The sequence below is a fragment of the Denticeps clupeoides genome, chromosome 6 (genome assembly GCF_900700375.1).
Source record: "Denticeps clupeoides chromosome 6, fDenClu1.1, whole genome shotgun sequence".
Lineage (NCBI taxonomy): Eukaryota > Metazoa > Chordata > Actinopteri > Clupeiformes > Denticipitidae > Denticeps > Denticeps clupeoides.
This window is the reverse complement of record NC_041712.1, coordinates 8,041,751-8,065,329: the sequence shown is the minus strand read 5'-3', so window position 1 is coordinate 8,065,329 and position 23,579 is coordinate 8,041,751. Positions and strand designations below refer to the sequence as shown.

Below are 23,579 nucleotides of genomic sequence, written 5' to 3'. Positions count from 1 at the left end.
AACAAAGCACAACATTCCACTTCTAAACAGTTCATCAAACTGAGGACTCAGAGCTGTGGACTAGCGTCCAATCTTCTGACTGAAAAAGTACAGCGTCTTCAACTTCCTCTGCCTGTACTTCGTATTGTAAGCAGTCCTCTAAAATATCGTGAGGGACGCCGGGACAGTTTTTCTGCCCTGATCTCCAGTCCTCCCTCTGCTCGTGCGACCATAGAACCCTTCGGAATTCTCTCGTCGCTACTGACAAGTCCCGCTTAACCGCAGCGCCGTGGTGCTTGTATCAACAGAGCTGAGGTCTTCTGATGTGTACGGCAGCTCTTCCACACTCCACCGCCGTGGATCCCTCGTCCACCACAATCCGTCTTGTGCTCTAAAAAGTCTTCCGCTTGTGTGACTCCATTAATGTGTGTCTCCAACTTAGGAATCACGGGGAAAAACTTCGCACTGGAATCTGAAAGGCTTGAATGTAAAGTTGACGTGTCAGGATACGGCCTTAACCTTAACGTACGGTTAACCTTTAAAAAGTTTGGTTTTACTTGGGTCGACACGATCATGCATCATAAGTGGAAACGTTACATAATCACTTGATGAATGTTGTTTTAGGATCTTGTTTTTTTTTTTTCCACCTTCATTCTGCTTTGGAAAAAGGAAATCTTTGGCAAACCTCCGGATCTCCTCCAGAACGCTGGTTGTGAGAGATGCAGCATGTATTTATTGCACTTTTGTGATTTGGGTGTGCTGTCTGTCTTATCTTGTGAGACTTACTTACGAAAGCTGTGAATTTTATTGTCTACACTGTACTGTCGAAGCAGAATTGTAAATATGTCACCAGCACAAGAATGTTTTGTAGTTTCACAACAGATATTTAAAAAATGTTCTCTTCTACCTTTGTGTTCTCTCTCTTTATTTATTTTTTTAATCCATATGCTTTGCATATGAAAGCATGTTAGTCCTCCACAAACGTAACGATGCAGCATTTTGAATAATTGTAGTGTAGACAATGCAGGAAAAAAAAGTGCACAGCGTGCAGAATTCCAGGTTCTGAATGAATAATGGCCATCCGGAATCTAGTGACAAGGTACAACATGACAAAGAAGCAAAAAGCGGCACTGCTTGTCGGCGTCGTATTTTTATTTTTCATTTCATTTCTAGAGTATTTTTCTAGTCAGTCAACACTACGGTGTTGAAGATACTTGGTTCTCAAACGAAAGCACCCAAACTAGGAGTACACTGTGACTCTATCGGTGACAATTAGATCATTTTGTCATGTACAATGCACTCACAGGCTCCTCAAATCTAATGAAATTTACACACACAATGTATAAAATTAAAATCCACTGAAGCTAAACTTAACATAGGTTTTGTTTCTTTTATATCCTCTGTTAATTACAATAATATTTTAATGCAATACAGTTTTTGTGACTGCAATGAAAGCAATTAATAATACAATAATGAGTACTACTCATGTTAGGAATACAATGTGCATCGATTGCCGATAATAAGGGTGGTACGTGCTGAGCAACGTTGTAGTTAAAAATTCACAAGTGAAATAAAAAAAAAAAAAGGAAAACGCCGGAACCGCTTGGCGCCGCGACCACACGGGGGCGCTGCCATCTTCCTCCCGGCCGCTGGCTTCACGGCGACGCTCTTCTCCCGCTCTCGTCAGCGCCCGGCGCCGGATGTTCACCGAGGGGAAAAAAACCCAAACAACTTGCGCTGCCAGTTGAACCAAAGTTATTTGGCTTTTTTATTTTGAATTTTAGTTTTATTATTTGAATTCACGGACCATGGGCGACCCGGTGGCTGGATACACGCTGCGGCTGCAGCGGCAGGTCAGTCCGCCTCAGTGCTGCCGGAGGGTTTCGTTCCGAGTCGATTACTCCGTTAATGTGGATCACGGGGACTTTATTGGGGTTCTGAAATCTTCACCAGCATTATCCATTGCGCTTCGGGCCACGTCTGTTCGCAGGAGTCGGAGATCCAGTCTCTGTCGGAGGAGATCGAGATTCTTCGGAACCAGCAGGCCCTGGGATCCTCCAGTCAGCTGGATGAGTTGAGGGAGGAGAATGCTAAGCTCAAATACCGGATCAACGTCCTTAAAAGAGTGAGTGAGTGACCGGGCTGGTCTGTTTGCAGGGTGGACTTAAACTAGTGAATTATTATATCGTATTCGATCAGCGGAATCACACAAACAAATCCGCTGTTAAATGTCGGAATTGTGTATAATTGGCATTTCTGGCCGCCGCAGCCCACTCACTACACGTGCTTCCGGTCGAGGGACGACCGGCTGGCCGGTTCTGCGCATGCGCGCGCCGCTCGGTTTGGCAGCTGGTTTTATTATCGTGGTTCCAGTTCATTATGCTCATTTTTATGTTGATTTGAAACGTGAAACTTTTATTCTTACCAAAAGAAGAATGTGTACTATCGCGAAATAGTTATTTGCATGAAATGCACATATTATTTACATGTGAATGGTTTACAAAAGCAAACAGTAATGCCCAGCACTCAACAGGGATTAAATGTGATTTGACATACTGCATTTGGTCTTTTTTCCCATCCACTCTATAATTGAACAGTTTTTAGGTGATTAAATAAGTTTATAATGGAAAGAAGAATTAAAATGGAAAATTATGAAAATGGACTTCATAGTGAAGGAAATGATGAAAATGCTGTATTGTGAAAAAAACTAACCTGAAATATGGCCATGAATATTAACATGTTGCAAGAGTTGTAAACAGAAAAAACTGCACAAACTGAAGTTAACTTGGAGCAGATGACCGTAGTTCAGCATGCTCTGTTGTCACGGTTGCGTCAGCCCGCTGACTGACTTCCAAAGGAATAGGGAATCTCATGGCCCAGCCACCACATGAGCTGAAGTACGATGAGCCGGGTGTGATGCCAGTTGAAATGTTGCCTCTGGGATTCTGGTTCAGTGTTTTAATTAATAAGTAATTTACATTAAGAATCACATTGAAGATCTATGTAGAGTGTCAGATTTTTTTATTAGATTGGCATAGCTGGGGTACCAGCTAAATTATTTTGTTTTATTGTAGATTAATGAATGTGTCTCATTGGACGAGAGTATGTGATCAGACTTTTGAAGGTTATTTTTTGTAAACATGCAACCAAAAGTATGTCACCAAATAAAATATATATTCAGTTGTAGCGAAAAACTTTTGTTCTGGAGTCACCGAGCACCTTGTTCCCCCCCAGAGTCTGCAGGAAGACCCAGCTGAGTGCAGCAAGACCATGATGAACATCAACCAGCGCCTCCAAGAGATCTTCTGTGAATCCATCAACAGTGCCTACCCTGAGCTGGTCAACCCCCCTCTGTCTGTAACCCCAAACCAACAGGCCAAGTTTGGGGACTACCAGTGCAACAGTGCCATGGCCATGGCCCAGGTCAGCCCAAAATATTTCTTTAAACTTTTTTTTTTTTTTTTTTTTTAAATTCAACTATGATGTATTTATCATGTATTTACCAGATGATGAAAGCGAAGGGATTGAAGGTGAATCCCCGAGAGATTGCAGAGAAGATTGTGCAGAATATTCCTGAAAACGAGATGATTCAGAAGACTGAAATTGCTGGGCCAGGTATGTTGTCTCATAATGGTAGATTCCTGCTGATCATAGGACTGTAGTGATACTTCATCCTTACGTGACCATGTCTGGTCCGGATCCACCAGGGTTCATCAATGTCCATCTAAAGAAGTCCTTTGTGTCCAAGCTGTTGACAAACTTGCTGGTTAATGGTGTTCAGCCTCCGCCTCTTGAGAAAAAGCAGAAGGTTTGTGAGAGAAGGTTTTGCTTTCAGCTGTGGTTTTAAAACTGGCTGTACTGCATGTTTTTAAATGACCTTTCGTTTTTGGCAGGTCATTGTGGATTTCTCCTCTCCGAACATTGCCAAGGAGATGCATGTAGGTCACCTTCGCTCCACCATCATTGGCGAGAGTATGTGCCGCCTCTTTGAGTTCCTGGGGTACAGTGTTTTGAGGTTAGCCTGCTAAAAAGCTCCTTTAAAAACTTTGCTGTGGGACATGGAAGTAGTTGCCACCCAAATCCAAATGAACCAATCATGAATTTTACCACGTGAAATAATAAGTTTTTATAAAAATAAAAAGCACCCGGGGAGCAGTGTGTGGGGTCAGTACCTTGCTCAAGGGGACCTTGGTGGTGTAAACCGTCACTGGTCCCACCATTCAATTATGATTATCGATGCAGCCCATACGTTTTTTACTTAGTCACCTGATGCTTATATACAAGAGTTAAGGTCTCGTACACCTGTGTGGACACTTTGATTTGCTCCAATGAGCAGAAAAATGGTCCATGTTCAGTCCGTGCTCCCCTGACTCCACAAACAGGAAAAAAACATGGAATCAAGATTTGTGCCAAAATTTTGAAACAAAACATTCAAACAAAAATCCGATGTTGAAATGTAAAATAATCAGCGGGAGTTTTGACAACATGTTTTGCTTACATCTCGCTCTTTTTCATTTTCGCTGCTCGTTTTTATAGTTTCACTGCTGGCTTTTCAGTTTCTCCGCAATATGGTTACGCTGCCTGCGGATTCAGTTGAACTTTTGGCACAATGTTATCGTGTGGGTGTGGCTTCGCCTCATTGGCCAGCAGGTATTTGAGTGACCGCTCTGTTCCCATGGAGCTCTTGTCACTGTGGGATATGTGGGCTTCAAGAACACACAGAGCAGCATCAGCTTTTAGCGATCACATCATAATCAGTCTATTTTTGAAATTGCACAAATTTCATTCGATATATGATCGTAAGTTGCTGTTACTGCTTTGCGCGTGCATCTCGCAGTGAGAGGGTTCAGAGTTGTGATGGGAAGTTCGGCTCTTTTCAGATTGCCTCATATTTTAGCCTTACTTGGCAAATATCAACACACAAAGCATTCATATTTGTAATTTGCAAGAAAGGCTAAGATAATGAGGCTACAGATTCCACAAGAGCAGTCACTAGTTCCGAAGAATGGAGCATGCACTCAAATACCTGGTGGCCAATAAGGCTGCTGTAAGTCGCTCTGGATAAGGGCGTCTGATAAGCGCTGTAAATGTAAGGCGAGGTCCGCCCACATAAGAGAACTGTGCCAAAGTCCAACCGAATCCTCAGGCAGCAAAAACGTGAAAAGGAGGCAGGGAAACTGGAAAAATGCCTGGTTCAGACGTCTGTGGTGTCAGGTGAGGGCAGACTGATCACAAATCAGCTTTTCCTCCATTCCCACTTCCTTTGTGTGTGTGTTTTTGAAGTGGCAAAAACAACACTCACCCACTTTATTTTTATTGGTCGTGTGAAAATACATCACAGCACGCAGCAGTCAAAGTTGAAACTCCTACCCAGAGCGGCGCTGTACTCATATCAGGCCACCACAGTCTCTACCGGCACTATTTTTAAGGAGAATTATTATGCCGCGGCCAGAAAATCACCAAGCAACGTCATTATGATGCATTCGATTATGTTCTGCACTGCATCGAAGCAGATTTATCCACTTATGCATTGCGATGCATCGATTATATGATTAATTTCAACATCCCTAGTGGGTTTGGGTTTGAACCCGCAACCCTTCATCTACAAGCATGCTTCCTTAACTGGGTGCTAGTAGCCCAGTGGGTGAGTCACTTGCCTGTTAACCAGAAGACCTCAAAGTCACATGTTCAATCCCCACTTAGTACCATTGTGCACCTGGGGTGTTTGTAAGTGATTCTGGCATTAATGGCAGTCCGAACAGGGCTTTTTCATCCTAGCTCACTCAATTCATGCCATGCAAGGAAGAGGCCCTCTAATCAGAAGGTTGCCGGTAGTTGCCACTGATCAAAAGCACCGTGCCCACACACTGCTCCCCTGGCACCTGCTCACCAAGGGTGATGGGTTAAAAGCAGAGGACACATTTTGTTGTGTGCACTGTGTGCTGTGCTGCAGTGTTTCACGTTCATGTAACGATCTGATCCCTGTGTAGTGATCACAGTTATTATGAAGGCAATGCTGAAATAGATATCGCGTCTGGTTCACTTGGCTCTTTGTGTCTCCACCAGGCTGAATCATGTAGGAGATTGGGGGACTCAGTTCGGGATGCTTATAGCACACCTGCAGGACATGTTTCCAGACTACCTGACTTCTTCCCCGCCCATCGGCGACCTCCAGAGTTTTTACAAAGTAAGCATCTCTGAGAAGGTCGGAGACGACACATTAATTACTTTTGCAGACATTTCATGCTTGTGTGGAGCTTTTCAGGTTTAATTTTTGCTGTGCAGTTTGTCATCTTTCTAAAAGGTGATTGTCAGATTTTTTTTTTTAGAAAAAAAAAGAAGCTTTCTTGCTAAAATGACTTTCCTGTGGTGACTTTCTGAACTCAATTAGGAATCTAAAAAGCGCTTTGACAGCGAGGAAGACTTTAAAAAGAGGGCCTACCAGTGTGTGGTTAAGCTTCAGAGCAAGGAGCCAGACTTCATCAAAGCCTGGAACCTCATCTGTGATGTGTCCAGGAAAGGTGTGTTGTTGTGAATACTCATTCCTCCATATTCGTTCTTGCTGTCATTGTAAAATTGTTGTACCATGATACTCATTTGCCATTCATAGTGGAATGAAGTATTCCCAGTATCTGCACAGATGATGATAGCAATGTGATTTGTGTTGAAATTAGAATAAAATACACACACAATCCGTTTATTGCAGTTATAATCAGTTATAATTACTTGTATCTAACTTGTGTTGTAGCTTGTATGTAAAACACACTTCTTCACAAATTATAACAGTAAAAAAAACATGAAAATGCTACTAGACAATAAGTCAAGACAAAGATTAAAAGGAAAGGAGTTGCTCTTAAAATAATTAAAAGAAGTACTGAAGGGATGAATTTTTAAGACTTAAATTATATCTGTGGAAGCTGTGGCGGTTTTATATTTAGTCCACCACAGGATACTCTTTGGCATTTGAAAGTTAAGGTAAAGCACATGTTAAAGAGTACTTTCTAAGTTACTGAGTTAGAGAGGATGACCCTCTTTGCTGCTTTAAATAAAACAGTAATATTTTATTCAGTTGTGCTTATGACGAGCACTTGTTTTCAAATCTGTGTGGTCAACTTCGACCATCTTTTCAATTCGTTAGCTTTGGCACTTCCGTGGAAGGGTGTGGTTGTGATCCTTGTAATTCTTGCCCTGGTACGTAATGTTTTAAAATGTTACTGTACATTCAAACCCCTCAGCTGTGTGATTCAGTGACCCACCAATGGCAGAGCCATGTCAACTTTTGACAGTTACTAATGAATTATGTTGAATTTATGCAGGAAATTGCACTTATGCACTTTTAACCTTGGTGTGTAACTGATTTTAAAAAATGCACATGAAGCTAGCACATGAAGAGCGATGACAGCCAGTGTGAAGGGTGAAGCTCTGGCATGCTGTTGGGCCCTGAGGCCTGCATTGTCAAACAGTGATGGTCAGGGTGTCACCTTGATGTGACAACCTAAAGGTAGACAGGGAAGGGTGGGGTAGTTCTTAGCATTTGAATGTCTCACACTCTCTCACTCACCCAGGTTGCTCTGGGTGACACTGAATCTTATGATAATGCCGGTAACGTGAATAAGGGAGATCTGACTTCCCCCCCAGAGTTTGTCGGATGTGATGCTGTTGATTTCCCATGAGGCATCTGCTTCTGTAATTAAACACATCTCCTAATTCCTGGGGGTTCCTCCCTGTGCCATGCAGAGTTTCAGAAGGTGTACAACTGCCTGGACATCAGCTTAGTGGAGAGAGGGGAGTCGTACTATCAGAATATGATGACAGAAGTTGTGAAGGAGTTCGAGGACAAAGGTAACAACAGAAAATACATTCTTGTAATGCAAAATGGAAATATAGAATCTGACTATAACTATGTGGTACATTTCATTCATTTGAACACTCAATTCAATTTGGCTTGTATGTGGTTAGATCTGTATTTAATACACAGGCATTCCTGACTGCACTAAACTGGCTATGTCTTGTCTCATTGTGCGCATGGATTTTCTCTGCAACTCCTTAATTAGATGATCAATTAAGCAAATTGTTTGGCCAAAGGTTTGAACAGCTGACCTAAAGTTTTTTTCCTAGACCTTGCACGCATGGGCCCATTGCAGATAAGACTGTAGACCTAGAACTTCTATGGAATAAGCTGTAGGTTCAGAACAGAAAACTGATAAACCCCTACCACCATAGGTTCCTTTATTTTTATGGTTTCATTAGTAATTATTTGTTTAAAATGAGTTCCGCGACTTGCTGTTTTGATGGTTCATTAAGGATTTTTACAAGACTTTTACCGTACCTATCAGAAAAATGTCAATAGGGGGCACTGTTGATTTGGAAATATTGTAACATGCATTTTGCCACAAATGTAGACATTGTTATTTAATAGATTTTTTTTTGGTATTTCTTTTTCTTTGGAGTGCAAAATAAGAATACTATTAAACATATAAGATGCATATGGTTTTTTTTTTAATAAAATTGTGCCCTTGGGCCAACATCTAAAAATTGTATTCTACAGGCATGCAAGTAGTGAATAATTGCCCCAACATGTAAGGCATATATTAAAAATTGAGGCAGATACACTATCTACTGTTTCAATAATTTTCCCCTTTTCCTGCCATTTTCTCCACCTTGTTTCATTTTCTGTTTCTTTGTCACTGTCCACAGGGTTTGTGCAACTGGATGAAGGCCGTAAGATCGTCTTTGCTCCAGGTTTCTCAGTTCCTCTGACCATTGTGAAGTCAGATGGGGGCTACACGTATGACACATCTGACCTGGCTGCTCTGCGCCAACGGCTCTTTGATGAGAAGGCCAACATAATCATCTATGTAACAGACAGTGGGCAGGTGAGAAGAAAGCCAACACCACTGTCATACGCTCATTCATTCATTTCATCCATATAATTTCTAATCAGTGGTATGAAATAACAATAACAGCAGACTTGAAAAAGGGTTGCAGGTTCAAATCCTGAATTGTCAAGGTGCCATTGAGTATGAGTATGGTACTGTCCCCACTGCTCACACTGTGTATCACAGTCACTTACACGGACAGGACAGCTCCACACATCGAACCAGAAAAGTAGCAACGCAATACATACCATAATGTACAAGACTTGGGCTGAACAATTAACATGAACAGTGTGTGTAACTGTGCAGAACTGAGTCTACTCTGGGAACACTGGGATGCTGTTGGTAATACACAGTTCCATTTCAGGTGCCTTCACTTTCAAAAGGAACGCTCTCCTTCATACACATGAAATGGTGAAATGGCGCAGTCCTGGCCTAGCGGGTAATGAAGTGAACTTATAATCGGAAGGCTGCAGGTTCGAACCGCCAAGGTGCTACTGAGCAAAGTTCAGTCCATGGGCGTCCCGGTCAGCAGGGGACACACTTCGTTGTGTGCGCCGTGTGCTGCGCTGCACTGTTTCACAATGACTATCACTTCACTTTTGCAATAATCTGCCAAGATCAGTCTTAGTCCACTGCTGGGTCACAGATCGCTGCGAGTCGGCAATCCAGCGAAGATACTATTACAGTGACCCTTATTGTTGATAATCCAGGGAACAAAATATGAGGTAGTATTTTCAAAAAACACGTACTGTACACACATCATCTCTCTCTGCTTCTGTTTCGTTATTTGCATAAGCTATCACGATATTCTGATTAAAGATGTTGATTGGAATCCTTGTTTATTGTACACGGGTAAATTGAAAGAGCCCTGGGTAAATAAACCAAAATTGGCCCTTCCCAACTGAACAGGCAATCAGATTTTCCAGACTAGGATCAATTACATTTTATTCATTCACCTCCCCCAAGCCATGTTTTACTGTTGTGAGTTTATATGTCGAGAATTCTTCTCTCTCTGTCTGTTGAAGCTCCTTTAAGGGGATTAAAACTTTTTTTTTTAAATATATATTTTAATAAAAATTTTCTCCTATACATTTCATGTGACTGAATGCAGTGGAAGGTTGTGCAGATGCTCAGCTTTGTGCCTTTTGCTGATGCACACAGAAAATGCTCTGTCCTGCTGACTGGCCATTATTGAAAGTGTTAGAAATTATGTTTCTGTAAGCCATGGACAGGTGTCCTTTATGCAGGATACCCAGCATCACAGCACACGGTGACACAAGGAAATGTGTCCTTTGCTTTTAACCATCACCCTTGGCGAGCAGTGGGCAGCCATGACAGGCGCCCGGGGAGCAACGTGTGGGGACGGTACTTTACTCAGTGGCACCTTGGCGGTTTGGGATTCGAACCGGCAACCCTCTTATTATGGGGCTGCTCCCTTAACCGCTAGGCCACCACTGCCCATCACTTGGTAGGTGAGGTCAGCGCATCACACTGAATGCTTGATCAGACTGACATCCAGGCAAAAATGAATTTTGTCATGTTTGTTCCTGGACAATTTCAACAGGGTGTTTGGTCGTGTTTGTGTGATCTGCAATGTCCATCCATGTGATCCATCCATTGACTGGTCACATTTGACACTAACATGCCCACTTTAGGGTTGTTTCCATGGTGTTCAGGGGACAGCATGGTCACTCCTGGCTGCCCTGCAGCCATACAAGCTTTTCAGATTGTCAGCGGTTTGTGCCACAGTAGCTCTGAAATGGGACCGGACTGTCGGAAAAACTGATGAATATGGCTAAAGTGACACCTGCTCTTGCAGTCAGTCCTTGCTGTGGACATGTCCTGTGTTATTCATGCCTCCCCGGGTCAGAGCAGTTGCAGTGGAACATACAATATTAGGCAGGAGGTGTGTGTGTGTATACAACATGATATACTCTGTGGCATGTAGGTTTATACATAATGTGCACATTTCTTACTTATTTCTGTCGAGAGGCTTGACCCCGGGGTGAGTTTAAAATTCGTTTCCCCCCCACATAGGCATCACACTTCTACGTGGTCTTCGCCTGCGCACAGATGATTGGCTGGTACGACCCAAAGGTCACACGGGTGGAGCATGCTGGTTTTGGTGTGGTGCTGGGAGAGGACAAGTAAGTGTGCACTAGTCACTTCACACAATCAGCGGAGGCTTTCACTACTGGCCTCCGTAGCACACACACCGTATTCACACCGGTCATTATCTCGTCTCTCCTCCACTCGCCATTCACTCTTCACGCTCCTGCCTTTGTCCTCGCTGCTTCTTTTCTCCCTATATTGAGCTCTTAGTGACATCTTCCCTTTGAAACCCAGTCTACTCAGCATTGCAACACTACTTTAGCGTACACGCTGTGAAGGAATGATGGGAAAACACTTGCGCCCTGTGTTTTCCCTGTAAGACGCCGCTTCTTTCAGTCCTTTGTTCTTAGTCCCTTAAAGTTTGGGACAAATTAACAAGTTGCAAGTGTGACTGCCTGGTCTGAGCCGGCATTTCAGTTTCAAGGCGGCAGTGAAATATGGCACCGTGTCAGTGGAATGCGTTGCTGAAAATTTGCTGGCTTGTTTTTCCCGGTGACACGTTATTATTTTTCCCTATCCTCATGGGCAAAAACAGAACCTGAATCTGCCAGGATTTCCGTGTTTTCCTTGAAGGAGGCAAGCACTGGCAGTATTGGCCCTTCTGGTGTTTTTTTGGGTGCTGAAGTCGTTTAACTCTTTACTAGGGTTCCCAAAGTAGTTCTTCCGATTTAAATTGATCTTCTTTCATTTGATGTCCATTTTGCCTTTGTGATTGCAGCTGACTGTTAGTACGATAGTCAAGTTTCACAGCCTTTCAGGTACACACAAATTCACCTTGACATTTAATAAATCTGCAGAAATGTCTGCACAATTCTATGTTTTTCTGTCAAAATGGGGTGCTGTGTGTACATTAATGAACAAATGAACTTAAACGATTTTAGCAAATGGCTGCAATATAACAAAAAAAAAAATTCTCACTATTAAATGGATGTGACTTGTGTGTGCAGGAAAAAGTTCAAGACTCGGTCCGGTGACACTGTGAGGCTCATGGATCTTCTGGAGGAAGGTCTGAAGAGATCCATGGACAAATTGAAAGAAAAGGAGCGGGACAAGGTAATATTGGCACACAGGCACAGGTCCTAGTGGAGAGGCCGATGGTCCCCCACAACTAATACGGGCATTATATCTTCGGCATTTTCATAACTTTTCATGGTAACAGTGACATGTCTGTCTGTATGTGATGAGCAGTCAGTGCTCTGCCTCAAGAAATTTGATTTTGTATACTGGGAGCTAGGTCTCAGTTGTGTGTGTGTGATGTTTTATGTAAAGAATTACTAATTTTGTAATGTTCCCTGCTCTGCTTTAGTCGGTCACATATTGTAGCTGAACTGCTAGGCATTTGTATTGGCAAGGATCTCACGATGATTTACAATATTATGTGACTATATATTGTGATACTGTACATATTGCGATACTGTGCAGTCCACAGAAAATGTAAAAACAGAGCTGATCTACATGATGTGTATCACATATCATTAATAATTCAGCCAAAAAGCAAAAACTCAGAACAGAATTTTGGACATCAATTTGTATTCAAAAATACTGATATTTGTAGTCCATGTATTGATAAATATCATGATATATTGCAGTATCGATATTTTCCAACACCCCTAGTAACTGCACATATATGAGCATTATGTACCATGATTATTTCTAAGTCTCTGCAGTAGGTTCAAGGGATTTTTTTTGTCATTATGATTCACAAGGAAATTTTGTTTTGGCAGCATTTTAAAAGGGGTGTTAAAATTAGCATTAAACAAAAAAGTCCTTGATATGGCACCGTCCAGGAATGGTTTTTAAAAATGTAATTATTTGTATTATTTTTTTAAAGACAAACTGGGTCTGATAATTGCTTTATTTATTAGAATAATGAATGCAAACAGTCCCCCTACCAAGTAATGTAGTTTATTAATACCGGCCTACAGTTGCCCAGCAACATGTTGTCAGGAGGAACGTAAAAGCACCTCTGGGGGCACTTCATATATAATTAAAGGCATACGAGGTCATAGCTGTGTGCTTATTGATTATTATATAAGATATTAGAACTGAAACTCTTCTGAATGAGTGTCTCCGGTATTGTGATATTGGTATTTTATCCATTGCTTGAAATGAATAAATACACCATATTTACTCTGCTGAACAAGACCTGTGGATTGGATTGCAAAGCGTTGCATCTGGAACTTGATGTTCTGTTTTTGATGTTTGTTTCCTCATGGAGAAATGAGTCCTGCTACATATCCAGCCAATCATAATCCAAACATCACCCAGCGCAACGTGTGTTAAGCTCAGGGGACCCCGAAGCCTTTCTTCTGATCTCCTGTCCTCTGAATCCAGAGCTTTATTTGGAGTGATGAGTTGTTTTAGCATTTGAACTTCACTCAGTTAATGCAACATAAGAATTTATCTTTTTTTTTTTCTTTCTACAGTTACTGGTATAGATGCATAAATTGAATGGATTTATGAGCAGCGCAACACAAGAAACAAAGGGAAAAAAAGCGAAATCTTTTAAAAGAGCAAGAAGCGGCCTGCCTTTCTGTTTACTTATTTGCTCTGCCTTGTTTTCATCTCAGTGCCGTGTTATTGGTTCGGATTGCGGTGGCAGGAAGAGGCCTGCTGATGTGGAACTCGGGCTAATGTGTTCTGCTAAAGCTCCTAATTGCCGAGGATATTGAAAGCTACACACGCTGCTTCAAATGAACCGCCGTAGCTGATCGTGCGCGCTGGCAGAGCTTACCAAGCAACTCTTTGCCCTCAAAGAAGAATGTCTGGAAGTTTAAGATGGAGCTGAAGATATTCTTCTGCATAATGGAGTTTTAAATAAGGACCTGAGCTTTTACATTTACAGCATTTATCAGACGCCCTTATCCAGAGCAGTCAGTAGTTACAGGGACAGTCACCCCCTGGAGACACTTAGGGTTAAGTGTCTTGCTCAGAGACGCAATGGTAGTGAGTGGGATTTGAACCCGGGTCTCCTGGTTCATAGGCGAGTGTGTTACCCACTAGGCTACTACCACCCTGCTTTTAAAGCTTTAGGTCTGGGTACTGTTTTCTGTCCGCTGGCATTTACATTAAATTAAATTTCAATCTGATTATTAAATGAATGCTCTGGGTAATTAGGGCTCAATATCTGCTGTCAAATGGAATAGAACTTGAGCACAACGTTGGAAGCATTAGTAAGTGCCATCTGACAACATGAAAGCCCGAAAGGCCACCTTTATATTTTTTTTCTCGCAACCCCATGATCTTGACTATTTTTTTTTTAACCAGCTTAATTTATTTTTGCTGAATTGTCTTGATATTGAGTTTTTAAAAGAACCACGTTTGTTATGGACTGACTCTGTTTAGCTGTTAATCTGTAAGTCCTGTTCTGATTTATGTAATAACCCCTCCCGTTTGTGAAGCCGTGCGAATGTGTCCATCCCTGCATCAGCCCGCCGTGTCCACGTTGTTTGCTGTGAAAATGGAACTGAAACATTTTTAAACATAAAAAAGAAAATATCTGTAATATGTGTGCTGGATTTGTGACGCATGGCACATTGATTAATTTCCCAGGTCCTGACCGCAGAGGAGCTGGTCCGAGCACAGCGGGCCGTGGCCTTCGGCTGCATCAAGTACGCCGACCTGTCGCACAACCGCATCAACGACTACGTGTTCTCCTTTGACAAGATGCTGGACGACCGAGGAAACACAGCTGCCTACCTCCTCTACGCCTTTACCCGCATCAGGTGAGCTTCCCTCCAGCTCCCGGCTCCTGTGGACACGCCGCGGAGCTGGGATCCCTGTGGCGTCTTTCTAATGGGATCTGTGTAATTTGATTCCGTCTAATGTTGTGTGGGTGTCTTATTTTCACAGAGGACAGGACGTGTCCTTCCACATCTCTCACTGAGATGTTCTTTTAGATGCCTCTGATCTATACCAAGGTTATAGATTCAGGAATATGCCAAATTTAGTGTTTAGTCAGGGTTGAGTGAGTGAGTGGTCATGTGACTCTGTGCCACGTGCAGCGTTGCCAGATCTTACAAGAGAAACAAGCAACTGCAAACAAACGGGTTGAAGTGAAATCTTTTATTCTGTGCATTCTTACGGCCTGCTGGTATTTAGACACATTTTTGTGGCAGAAAACGGATCAAACAAAGCTGTAATAATTTGCTGTACTTGCCAGGTCTGATGGTATGACTCAGCTTGGCGCTGCATATTAGTGCGACTATTAAATGTCAAAGCGATGCTGCAAGTAAATAGGCCAAACTGTTTCATTATTTTATCTTCGCCCCTAACTGCATCTTTATTTAGCCTGTATTCAAGTTATGGCAAGCATGGAATGCAAAGAGACATACGTTTAAATGATATCTCTATTTAATGAATAATATCAGGCAAAATTGGTTTATTTTATTGTAATCTACAGTTGTGCTGGCTAATATTAATGAAATACATCATAGCGTTTTATTTCTTTTATGTCCCAAACCTGCTCCGTAGTGCCTGAATGATTTAATATTACTAGTAAGTACAAGCTCATGCAACAGTATGTAGAGCTTGCTGAATTCATGTTCATGGACTTGCAATTCCTGGTCTGTAAGTCGTGTTCATCAGCATTCGCATCATCGCTGCCTTTAATACTGTGAATTCTGAGTTTAAATGCACAGCTTCTGTCTTAATTTAATAAGGTCACATGCAATATTTTACCCCAATTCCAGCTGGTGTCATTCATCATTACACCTTTTCCTGTAGTTATTATTGAAACAATCTTGCTCATTATATTTAGAAATAAGGTTTGGACCGAACAGAATGTGTATTGTGTGCAGATGAATTTCATTATATTGTGCGTAAGTCTTTTGATTTTTTTTTTTTTGTCCTCTTCTCCATTGTTCTCCATTTTTCTTTTCCCAAAGGTCAAGCTAATCATTGGTATGCAATTAGTTATTCTAATATTTCTGCAGACAGAGCAACAGCCTTATAATTTTTAAAAATGGTTCCACCGGAAAAAAACTATTCTGAAAGAGAGCCACGGCCCTGGCCAGATGTTGGCCTCTTACTTAGTGGCCTCTTAGTGGCCAATCAAAAATGCATTCGGCTCGATGCAATACTCATCCTTGATTATGATTCATTTATGCCCCGGCTCCAGCTCCTGGTTTTCACCGCAGGGTCCTGGACAGCCGGCAGCGGCCCAGGGTTCAAATGTGTCCGTTGCTTTTCCGCACCTCTGATCAATACAGTCCAGCCAACTTGCTTTCAAAGCCTGCCTGGGTTTATAGCAAGGCTTTGTTCTGTCCATGTTATACACCAGTAATTAAACCTGCTTCTGTCCAGTCTGACACTTAATTGACTCTGTTGGAGTTGCAGTCCAACCGCAGAGCCTTTTTAACACATTGTGTGGATTTTTTCAATAGCGTCCATGGGACTGGAAAGGTGTTCATTGATTTTATTCTTTGGTTTTGTTTGGGTCGAGCAACATGTGCATTAAGACAGCAAGCAAGGTGATGGGTTCAGATTCAGCGCCGTGCTATTGAAATGAAATTCTTTTAGAATTATTTCAGCTCTACAAATTGTTCTCTCTGGGGATTGGAGCAGCGTTCACCAAACAAACAAAAAATAACTAACCATTTTCAAACCCACACAAGCGTAGTTCTTCACACTGCATGAGTGACTGCTGTCAATCATTGGGCTCCTCCTAGTTTAAGCAGTTTATGAAAACATCAGTGACTATCGCGGGGAGTGTTTTTGTTCTTCAAGGGTTAAGAAGGGTTAAGGACACCTTTGACCATACATTAGTCAACAAGCCCCAAGCCAGCGGAAGGTGACCTGACTGGTCCGTACTGTACTTCCTCCTGTGCTCGTGCTGAGGCTGAACAGGCCCCATTGCAGATCTTATCGATTCTGGTGTCAATACTGGACAAATAATGGAACAAAACAGCCTTTTGTAATTGAAACATCTTTCCGGTCCGGTTTCTTCTCGCATCCATTCAAGGTCCATAGCTCGGCTGGCCAGCATCGACGAGGCCACCCTGCGGAAGGCAGCCGAGACCACCGAGGTGCTGCTGGACCATGAGAAGGAGTGGAAGCTGGGAAAGTGCATCCTGCGCTTCCCCGAGATCCTGCAGAAGATCCTGGACGACCTGCTGCTGCACCCACTTTGCGACTACCTGTACGAACTGGCCACCACCTTCACCGAGTTCTACGACAACTGCTACTGCGTGGAGAAGGACCGACAGACAGGTGGGCAGCACACTTGTACAGCCACTTGGTGTTGCATTATTGAACCTCATTTAATAATAAGATAATAATAATAATAATGGTATATTGAGCGCTGTGGTCATAGTCACAATGATGAAAGATGAATTCAGGGTCAGTATCTCACAATACACCCCATTGTATGTTAACCTTTCAAGGGTTTATTTCAGTAATTAAAAACTGTATCTTTAGCTGCTGCAGTGAAGAGAACTCAGTCTTTAATCTCATTTTTAATCATTATTTTTCTTCCCACGTTAAATATACATTTACGTCACTGGTACTTCCTATTGTAGACCTTGACCTGAAGTAAGAGTGGGATCTGCACCCCAAAAACGGTCGTTCCTAGTTCCTCCGGTGTAACGTGCCAGAAAGAGGGTAGTCCTCCCGATTGCTCTCGGAACTGGGAACTAGATCCCCTGGCCCAAATGGGCCTTCGTCAGTGCAATGAGAGATGAGGAGATGCGTCACAGTGCTGCTTTCATCAGACCCTGGCGCTTTCCAGCCAGTGAAAATGCAGGACTGAAGGAACTGTGGAATAATCACAGATTACAAAGCACACGAACATGCAGAGGTAGCTCACGCCCCAGGGGAGCGCTATAGGAAAGCGCAGATGTATCATGCATCCTGCGGTTTTCCTGCCTTACCTGCACGAGCTGCTCATACACGCGTGAAGAGTTAATATCCTCATCGACTTTGGGAGATTTAGGAAACTCTTAGGCCCTTGGACAGATGTTTGTTTGAGATTAAATGAGATTAAAAATGACTACGAGTGAGCACTGTGTGCAGATTTGAGTGCAGTGCGGCAGAATGAGCATCAAAAGCTCTTTTTTTTTTTTTTCCCCTCCCAAACATTATAGCCGCAAAGTCTTGTATGAAGAATCCTGACCAGATTTCATAAATTTACAAAATAAAATTCAGAACACTGTGCTTCCTTCTTTGGATATATGCTATGCCGCCTCTTTCTCTTCCTCCCACTGTAAAAAATTACCCATGCTAACACCTCAACATAGTGACATTTTCCTCCTCAACCCAACCAATTAAGGGCCCACACCACATGCCCCCCACCTCTTTCTATGCTTTCTCCACTTATTATCATTGAGTCCTCTGGACGTGTTGTAATTTGCTGGGTGAATAATAGGTATTGGGGAGCCCTGCTCATTGCATCCGGCGCTCATTGATTCCAGCAAATGTTCTTTAATAGCTGAAGCCGGCCATGGAAATGTTTTTCCGCTTGATTGGAATAGCCTAGCTGTCATTTGAAGGGGAAAAAAAAAAAAACTAATCTAAATCTGATTTGTTGGTGTGTTTTGTTTTTTTTTTTTTGTGTTTTTTTTCTAGGAGAAGTGGTGAAGGTCAACATGTGGAGGATGCTGCTGTGTGACGCGACTGCCGCCGTCATGGCTAAAGGTTTTGACATCCTGGGCATTAATCCTGTCGAGAGGATGTAGGTGTTTATCCTCGCCCCTCCCTTCACCTCTGATTTTACTGTAAAGCAAATAAAACAAATCAAAAGGAAAAGTGTGGCTGCTTAATGGGGAAAAACAGAATGTTCCGGATCCTCCTGTCATTCTGTCTCATAAATGACATTAAAAGTGGCCCAGGAAAGAGGAGTGACTGGGCAGAGCTACAGGGTGCCTTTACATCTGCCCTGTAGTTGGCTGAAAGCCTCTGGGAAGGTGTCAAAAAGCAGCTTCTCTGATCCTCCTTTATTCTTTTTGTAAATGAGGGACAGCAAAATAAAGATGCATAAGTATAAATGAATTGCCACTAGCCTGTCAGTTTGCATCCTTGATGAGTTTGAGATGCTCTGCTTATTTACCTGAATGTCAGGGTTAAATGAGCGCCAGTGAGTAATGTGCCTTTCCACCAAGCTAATCAGTGCGGTGATTAATTGAACTGATTTCAGAGGTGCACCGGACCTTAGGGGCATTCATTCATTTACTGGACACTTAGTTTTGGAGCACTTCATTTTGGATTTAAGATTTGCATTATAGATTAAATAAATGCTCCAGTTATATCGTATTTTCTTCTTTTATATAAATGAAGGATGTCTTATCTTTTAAGTGGTTAACTGAACCTGAAGTTTGAGGTAATTAGTAAACCTTTAACAAGTGATCAAGAAAAAGATATTAAAAAAAATTAAATGGTTCTAACAAGGTGAGCCTCGAATTTAGGTGTGTGTGTGTGTGTGTGCGCGCGTGTGTGTATGTATGTACAAATGTATGTGTGTGTGTGTGTGTGTATATATATATATATATATATATACACACACACATACACATATAGCAAAAACACTATATAATAATTTTTATTATATTGTATAATATAAAAATGTATAATACACATCATAATGTCTGACCACTTATGATGTGTTTATACAGGTATGGTGATATGTGCAAATATGAAATGTAAATAAGTTTGTGTTAAATATTATAATCTCTAATCTCTTTTAGCGTTGTGTGCACCACATTGTTCCCCAGTATTTTACAGTCCAGTTGGTGTGCACTTTACTGCATTTTTTTAAATTATTACTTACAGGAACTGAACTGCATAAAACTGAAGTCCCACTCCTAAAGTAACTTAAAGGAATATTAGGCTGTTACTGAGAATGTTCATACAAAAAGTTGACAGACAAATAGTATCTAATAACTTGGATCTTAATAATACTTTTTATATATATTAAAAACAATATACACTTTATTTAGGGCAATTTATGTGTTTATATGTGTTTATGTGTATATATATATATTTTTTATATAAGAAGTATTATTAGAAACAAGGCATTATTTGTCTGTCAATTAACTTTTTGGATTGACATTCTCAATAGCAGTCTAATAATACTTTAGTGGAACAAGCAAAAAAAAGAAAGAAAGATACTTCAGTTTTATGCAGTTCCTGTGAATAATAATAAAAAATGCAGTAAAGTGCACACCAACTGGGTGGAAAAATTCTTTGCGGGCACCCAGTAAATGGTAGAAAATAATTACCATTGATTAGAGGCCGTTGAGCCACTCTGAGACTACTTTTACTGTGGCAAGACAAATACGTCTCGTAACCTCAGAAGTAATCGCAGACTTCAGGCCAATCAATAAGAGGCATTTGTTTTTCAAACACCAAAATTCCATAATGAAATAAAAATGGCACTTTCTTTGAAACAATGTGACAAGGTCCTTTTACAGCTTCCTCTGTTCTTGTCTGCATCCATAATGCGAAGTGAACAGTGGATCTCTTGAAGCTCTTCATCAGACAATTGTTGTCTCTTGTCTGGACGCAGAGATGTCTCCGCATATGAATAACTTGCTTTGTGGTGCCTTTTCAGGGGGAAGTACATTTGTCCTCTGCTATGACATTGTGTTTTTCCTTTCTTATTTTTTTAAAAATATGTGATAGAAATGTTCTGTTAAAGAATATATAAAAGCTCTCTATATTTTTTAAAGAGTGTCCATATGTCAAAACCCAGTGACTAAATATGCACCACAGGCAAGCCAGTGAGGCTCCAGAAGCAGGGCTTTCCAATCCTCTTCATGTTCCGACCCCGCTTTGATGGTGCTCTGGTGATTGTGAATGATGAACGTGACGGGTGTGGAAGTGTGCAGGAACACGGATGAGAAGCTGAACTTTTAATTTTGGGAACTTTTCATTTCTGGTCTTTCTTCTCCTGAAGATGAGAAGTCACTTTGATCCAGTAAAATTGGCATGTAATTGCCAGAGGGAACTGAAAAAGATCAAACTGAACAAACCTTTGCTACCCTTAACAAATAAGTGGGGGTCATACAACACTGATCAGCCACAACATTAAAACCACCGGAAGAGGTGAACAGCATTATTGGTCTCATTACGATGGTATTATGGTGAGTAATCAAGTGAAAAGTCAGTTTGTAGGAAAGATTTCTGACCTTTACTACCATTACAAGGAGTTATGGAGCAATCTCCAAAAAAGTAGGTCTTTTCTTGCCGCAATGGTCCAAGGGAGAACAGCCGGGACAGTCTCGGCATCAAAGTGTCATTTAGGCCTGTGGGCAATGAAGATTAGCCCGTCTGGTCCGATTCAGCAGAAGCCAAATCATGGCGACCATGCTGACTGCTTCCCCTTCAATACCTGCAATTACCAGTGATGAGCGTGAAGATCCGAAACATGGAATGAGGAAACCTGGCTCACGTAGTCGGACGCAGAAGGCATACCGCAAGGTCCCTGTCACTCACATGGATCACTTGGGCCAGTATTCCCTCATGGCAGTAGGTTGATATTGTTCAGTAATTGAGGAACGCGGCAAAAATGGAGAGTGATGGTGCTGCTCCGGTTGATCATCCCAAAACCAGGAAACGGTAGATAAGAACAAAGTGTGGGGTTTGCAATGAAGAATGAAGAATGTGGTGCTGTGAATATAGGTTATAGCCATTCAGATCTTGTGTGGCAACCTGAAAGACCCCTGAAAGCAACTGTGGTTTGGCCAGAAACCGGTCATTGAAAGCTCCTGGTACAAATATGAAAACTGGAATAGAATTGGAATATTATATACACTATATAGTCAAAAAAGGGATTTCAGGTATCTTGGGTTTTACTTACAGAACAGGAGTGTTTCCAACTGACTAAGAAAAGGGAGATTAATCCCACTATTGTTCCTTAAGATTGGAAACATTTTGCAGAGAAGATCTGTTTATATTGTGAGATATCAGTTTCCTGCATCGCGACAGGCAGAACGCCACTCAGATCGTTCCACATTCATCCCTTTGTTTAATTCATTCCACATCAAGAAGCCTTGCAGCAGGTGTCTGTGTCCACAAAGAGGCATGCTGGGAGCAAACTGATCATCTGAAGGAGACAGCATCAATGACGTGATGCAGCAGGCTCCCTCTTCCGCAGCACTCTCACATTCCTGAAGTGGGATTATTCACTCATGCAGCTTCCATATATACCTGGACTATACAGTATACAGTATATCCCAGAACTTGAAACCATCAGAGAAGCTGTAAAAGTTGACCTTTCTACTTTTCAGTCTGGCAAAGTGAAATGATTCTGTTAAAGAGCCCATGTAGGTCGACCAGGTCAGTTAATGAGTATTGAGTGATTCTCTTCGAAAGAAAAAAACTCCAGCTCCTGCTGACACCTTTCGGTCCGCTGGAGTCTTCACACATGTGCGTCGCTTCAACGCGTCTTTAATGCAAAGAAATGCTGAGCCCGCCGAAGCCAAATTTTAGTTACAAAAATTCAGGATCTGAATAATGCAGCCATGCAAAATATTGGCAGAAATATTGCAGTTGCACGATTTCATGGAAGATTGTTTCACTTCTTTTAACAGGAAGGCAATAAAAAGGAGGGAGGTGTAATATAACAAAATGGCAACCGCAGCAATATTTTTTACTGAACTCTTATAGTCTGCCAAACCCCACAAGAAAAGGTTTTTGAGTTATTTTGTGCTTCCAATGTGACATTCGACATGCTTGCCGCACGCAAATAGATCCGTAAGTCCCATTGACTATAGAGCTTTAATTAAAAATTAGACATTAGTTCATGGTGATTGATCTCTTGACCTTCAAAGTCCTTTGAACTGTATTGCCCAGAGGTCATTATAATAGTCTCAGTAAAAAAGTGAATCCCTCATTTGAATCCCTCATTACTTGCCTTCTGTAAAATCCATCTTAGAGGACCAATCATACATTGGTATGATCAGTCAATTTAAAATTGTTTTTTTTTTATGCCAGTGAATTTTTTTAGGTGAGTGAATTGTGCTCTGCGGTGGGTGAACCAGGATGGGCTCCGGCACCTGTGACCATGAGTAAGAGGACAAGGCCGTAATGGATAGGGAGTGGAGGTGAGAGTGAGAGAGCTCCTTGCTGTTCTCCTCTCTTGTCTCTTATGGTCAGTAGAGGGTTTCTCCTGGGACCTCATTGGAAGGCGTCCATGTGGGCATCACGACATTAGTGTAAGCTACCAGAAATACAGAAATGAATTCACATCCCTACACAGACCAGCATTTTCTACTAATTTACATTCATTTAATTTCCTGTCTTTATTTGATTATACAATGCAATCAATAAGGAACTCCAGTGGCAAATTAATTAAAAATAAAGTGTTTGCCTGTTGCACTCATTTACCTCTGATTTATAGCTAAAATGATTTAGCTGGAAGCTCAGACAGCTTTTATTAGTTAATGTGTACTTCTGTCTTGTGTTGGGTGTGCTGTATGTTATTTAATGTTGCATGATTTTGTAGCCTGCTAATCTCTTAGCACTGCTCAAGTAATGAGAAATGTGACTAATTACCTTTTCAAATTAAATAATACAAGTACAAATGCTTAAATTGAAATGGTCTCATTACTTACTTGAAAATATGAATGGACAAGTGTAGACAAGAGCAGATAAATGCAGCCTGACTAAACAAAT

General features: G+C 41.6%; 1 protein-coding gene across 1 annotated transcript; it reads left to right on the top strand.

The window, feature by feature from the left end:
- Positions 1-1,643: 1,643 nt before the first annotated feature.
- rars1 (arginyl-tRNA synthetase 1) lies at positions 1,644-18,713 on the top strand. Its single transcript, XM_028982332.1, has 15 exons — positions 1,644-1,832; positions 1,970-2,104; positions 3,214-3,402; positions 3,486-3,594; positions 3,687-3,787; positions 3,873-3,994; positions 6,046-6,166; positions 6,371-6,500; positions 7,717-7,821; positions 8,677-8,855; positions 10,896-11,005; positions 11,918-12,023; positions 14,523-14,695; positions 16,933-17,180; positions 18,534-18,713. Exons 1-15 carry the CDS (start codon positions 1,788-1,790, stop codon positions 18,641-18,643), a joined length of 1,983 nt encoding a protein of 660 aa, XP_028838165.1. The 5' UTR covers positions 1,644-1,787; the 3' UTR covers positions 18,644-18,713.
- The last annotated feature ends 4,866 nt before the right edge of the window (positions 18,714-23,579 follow it).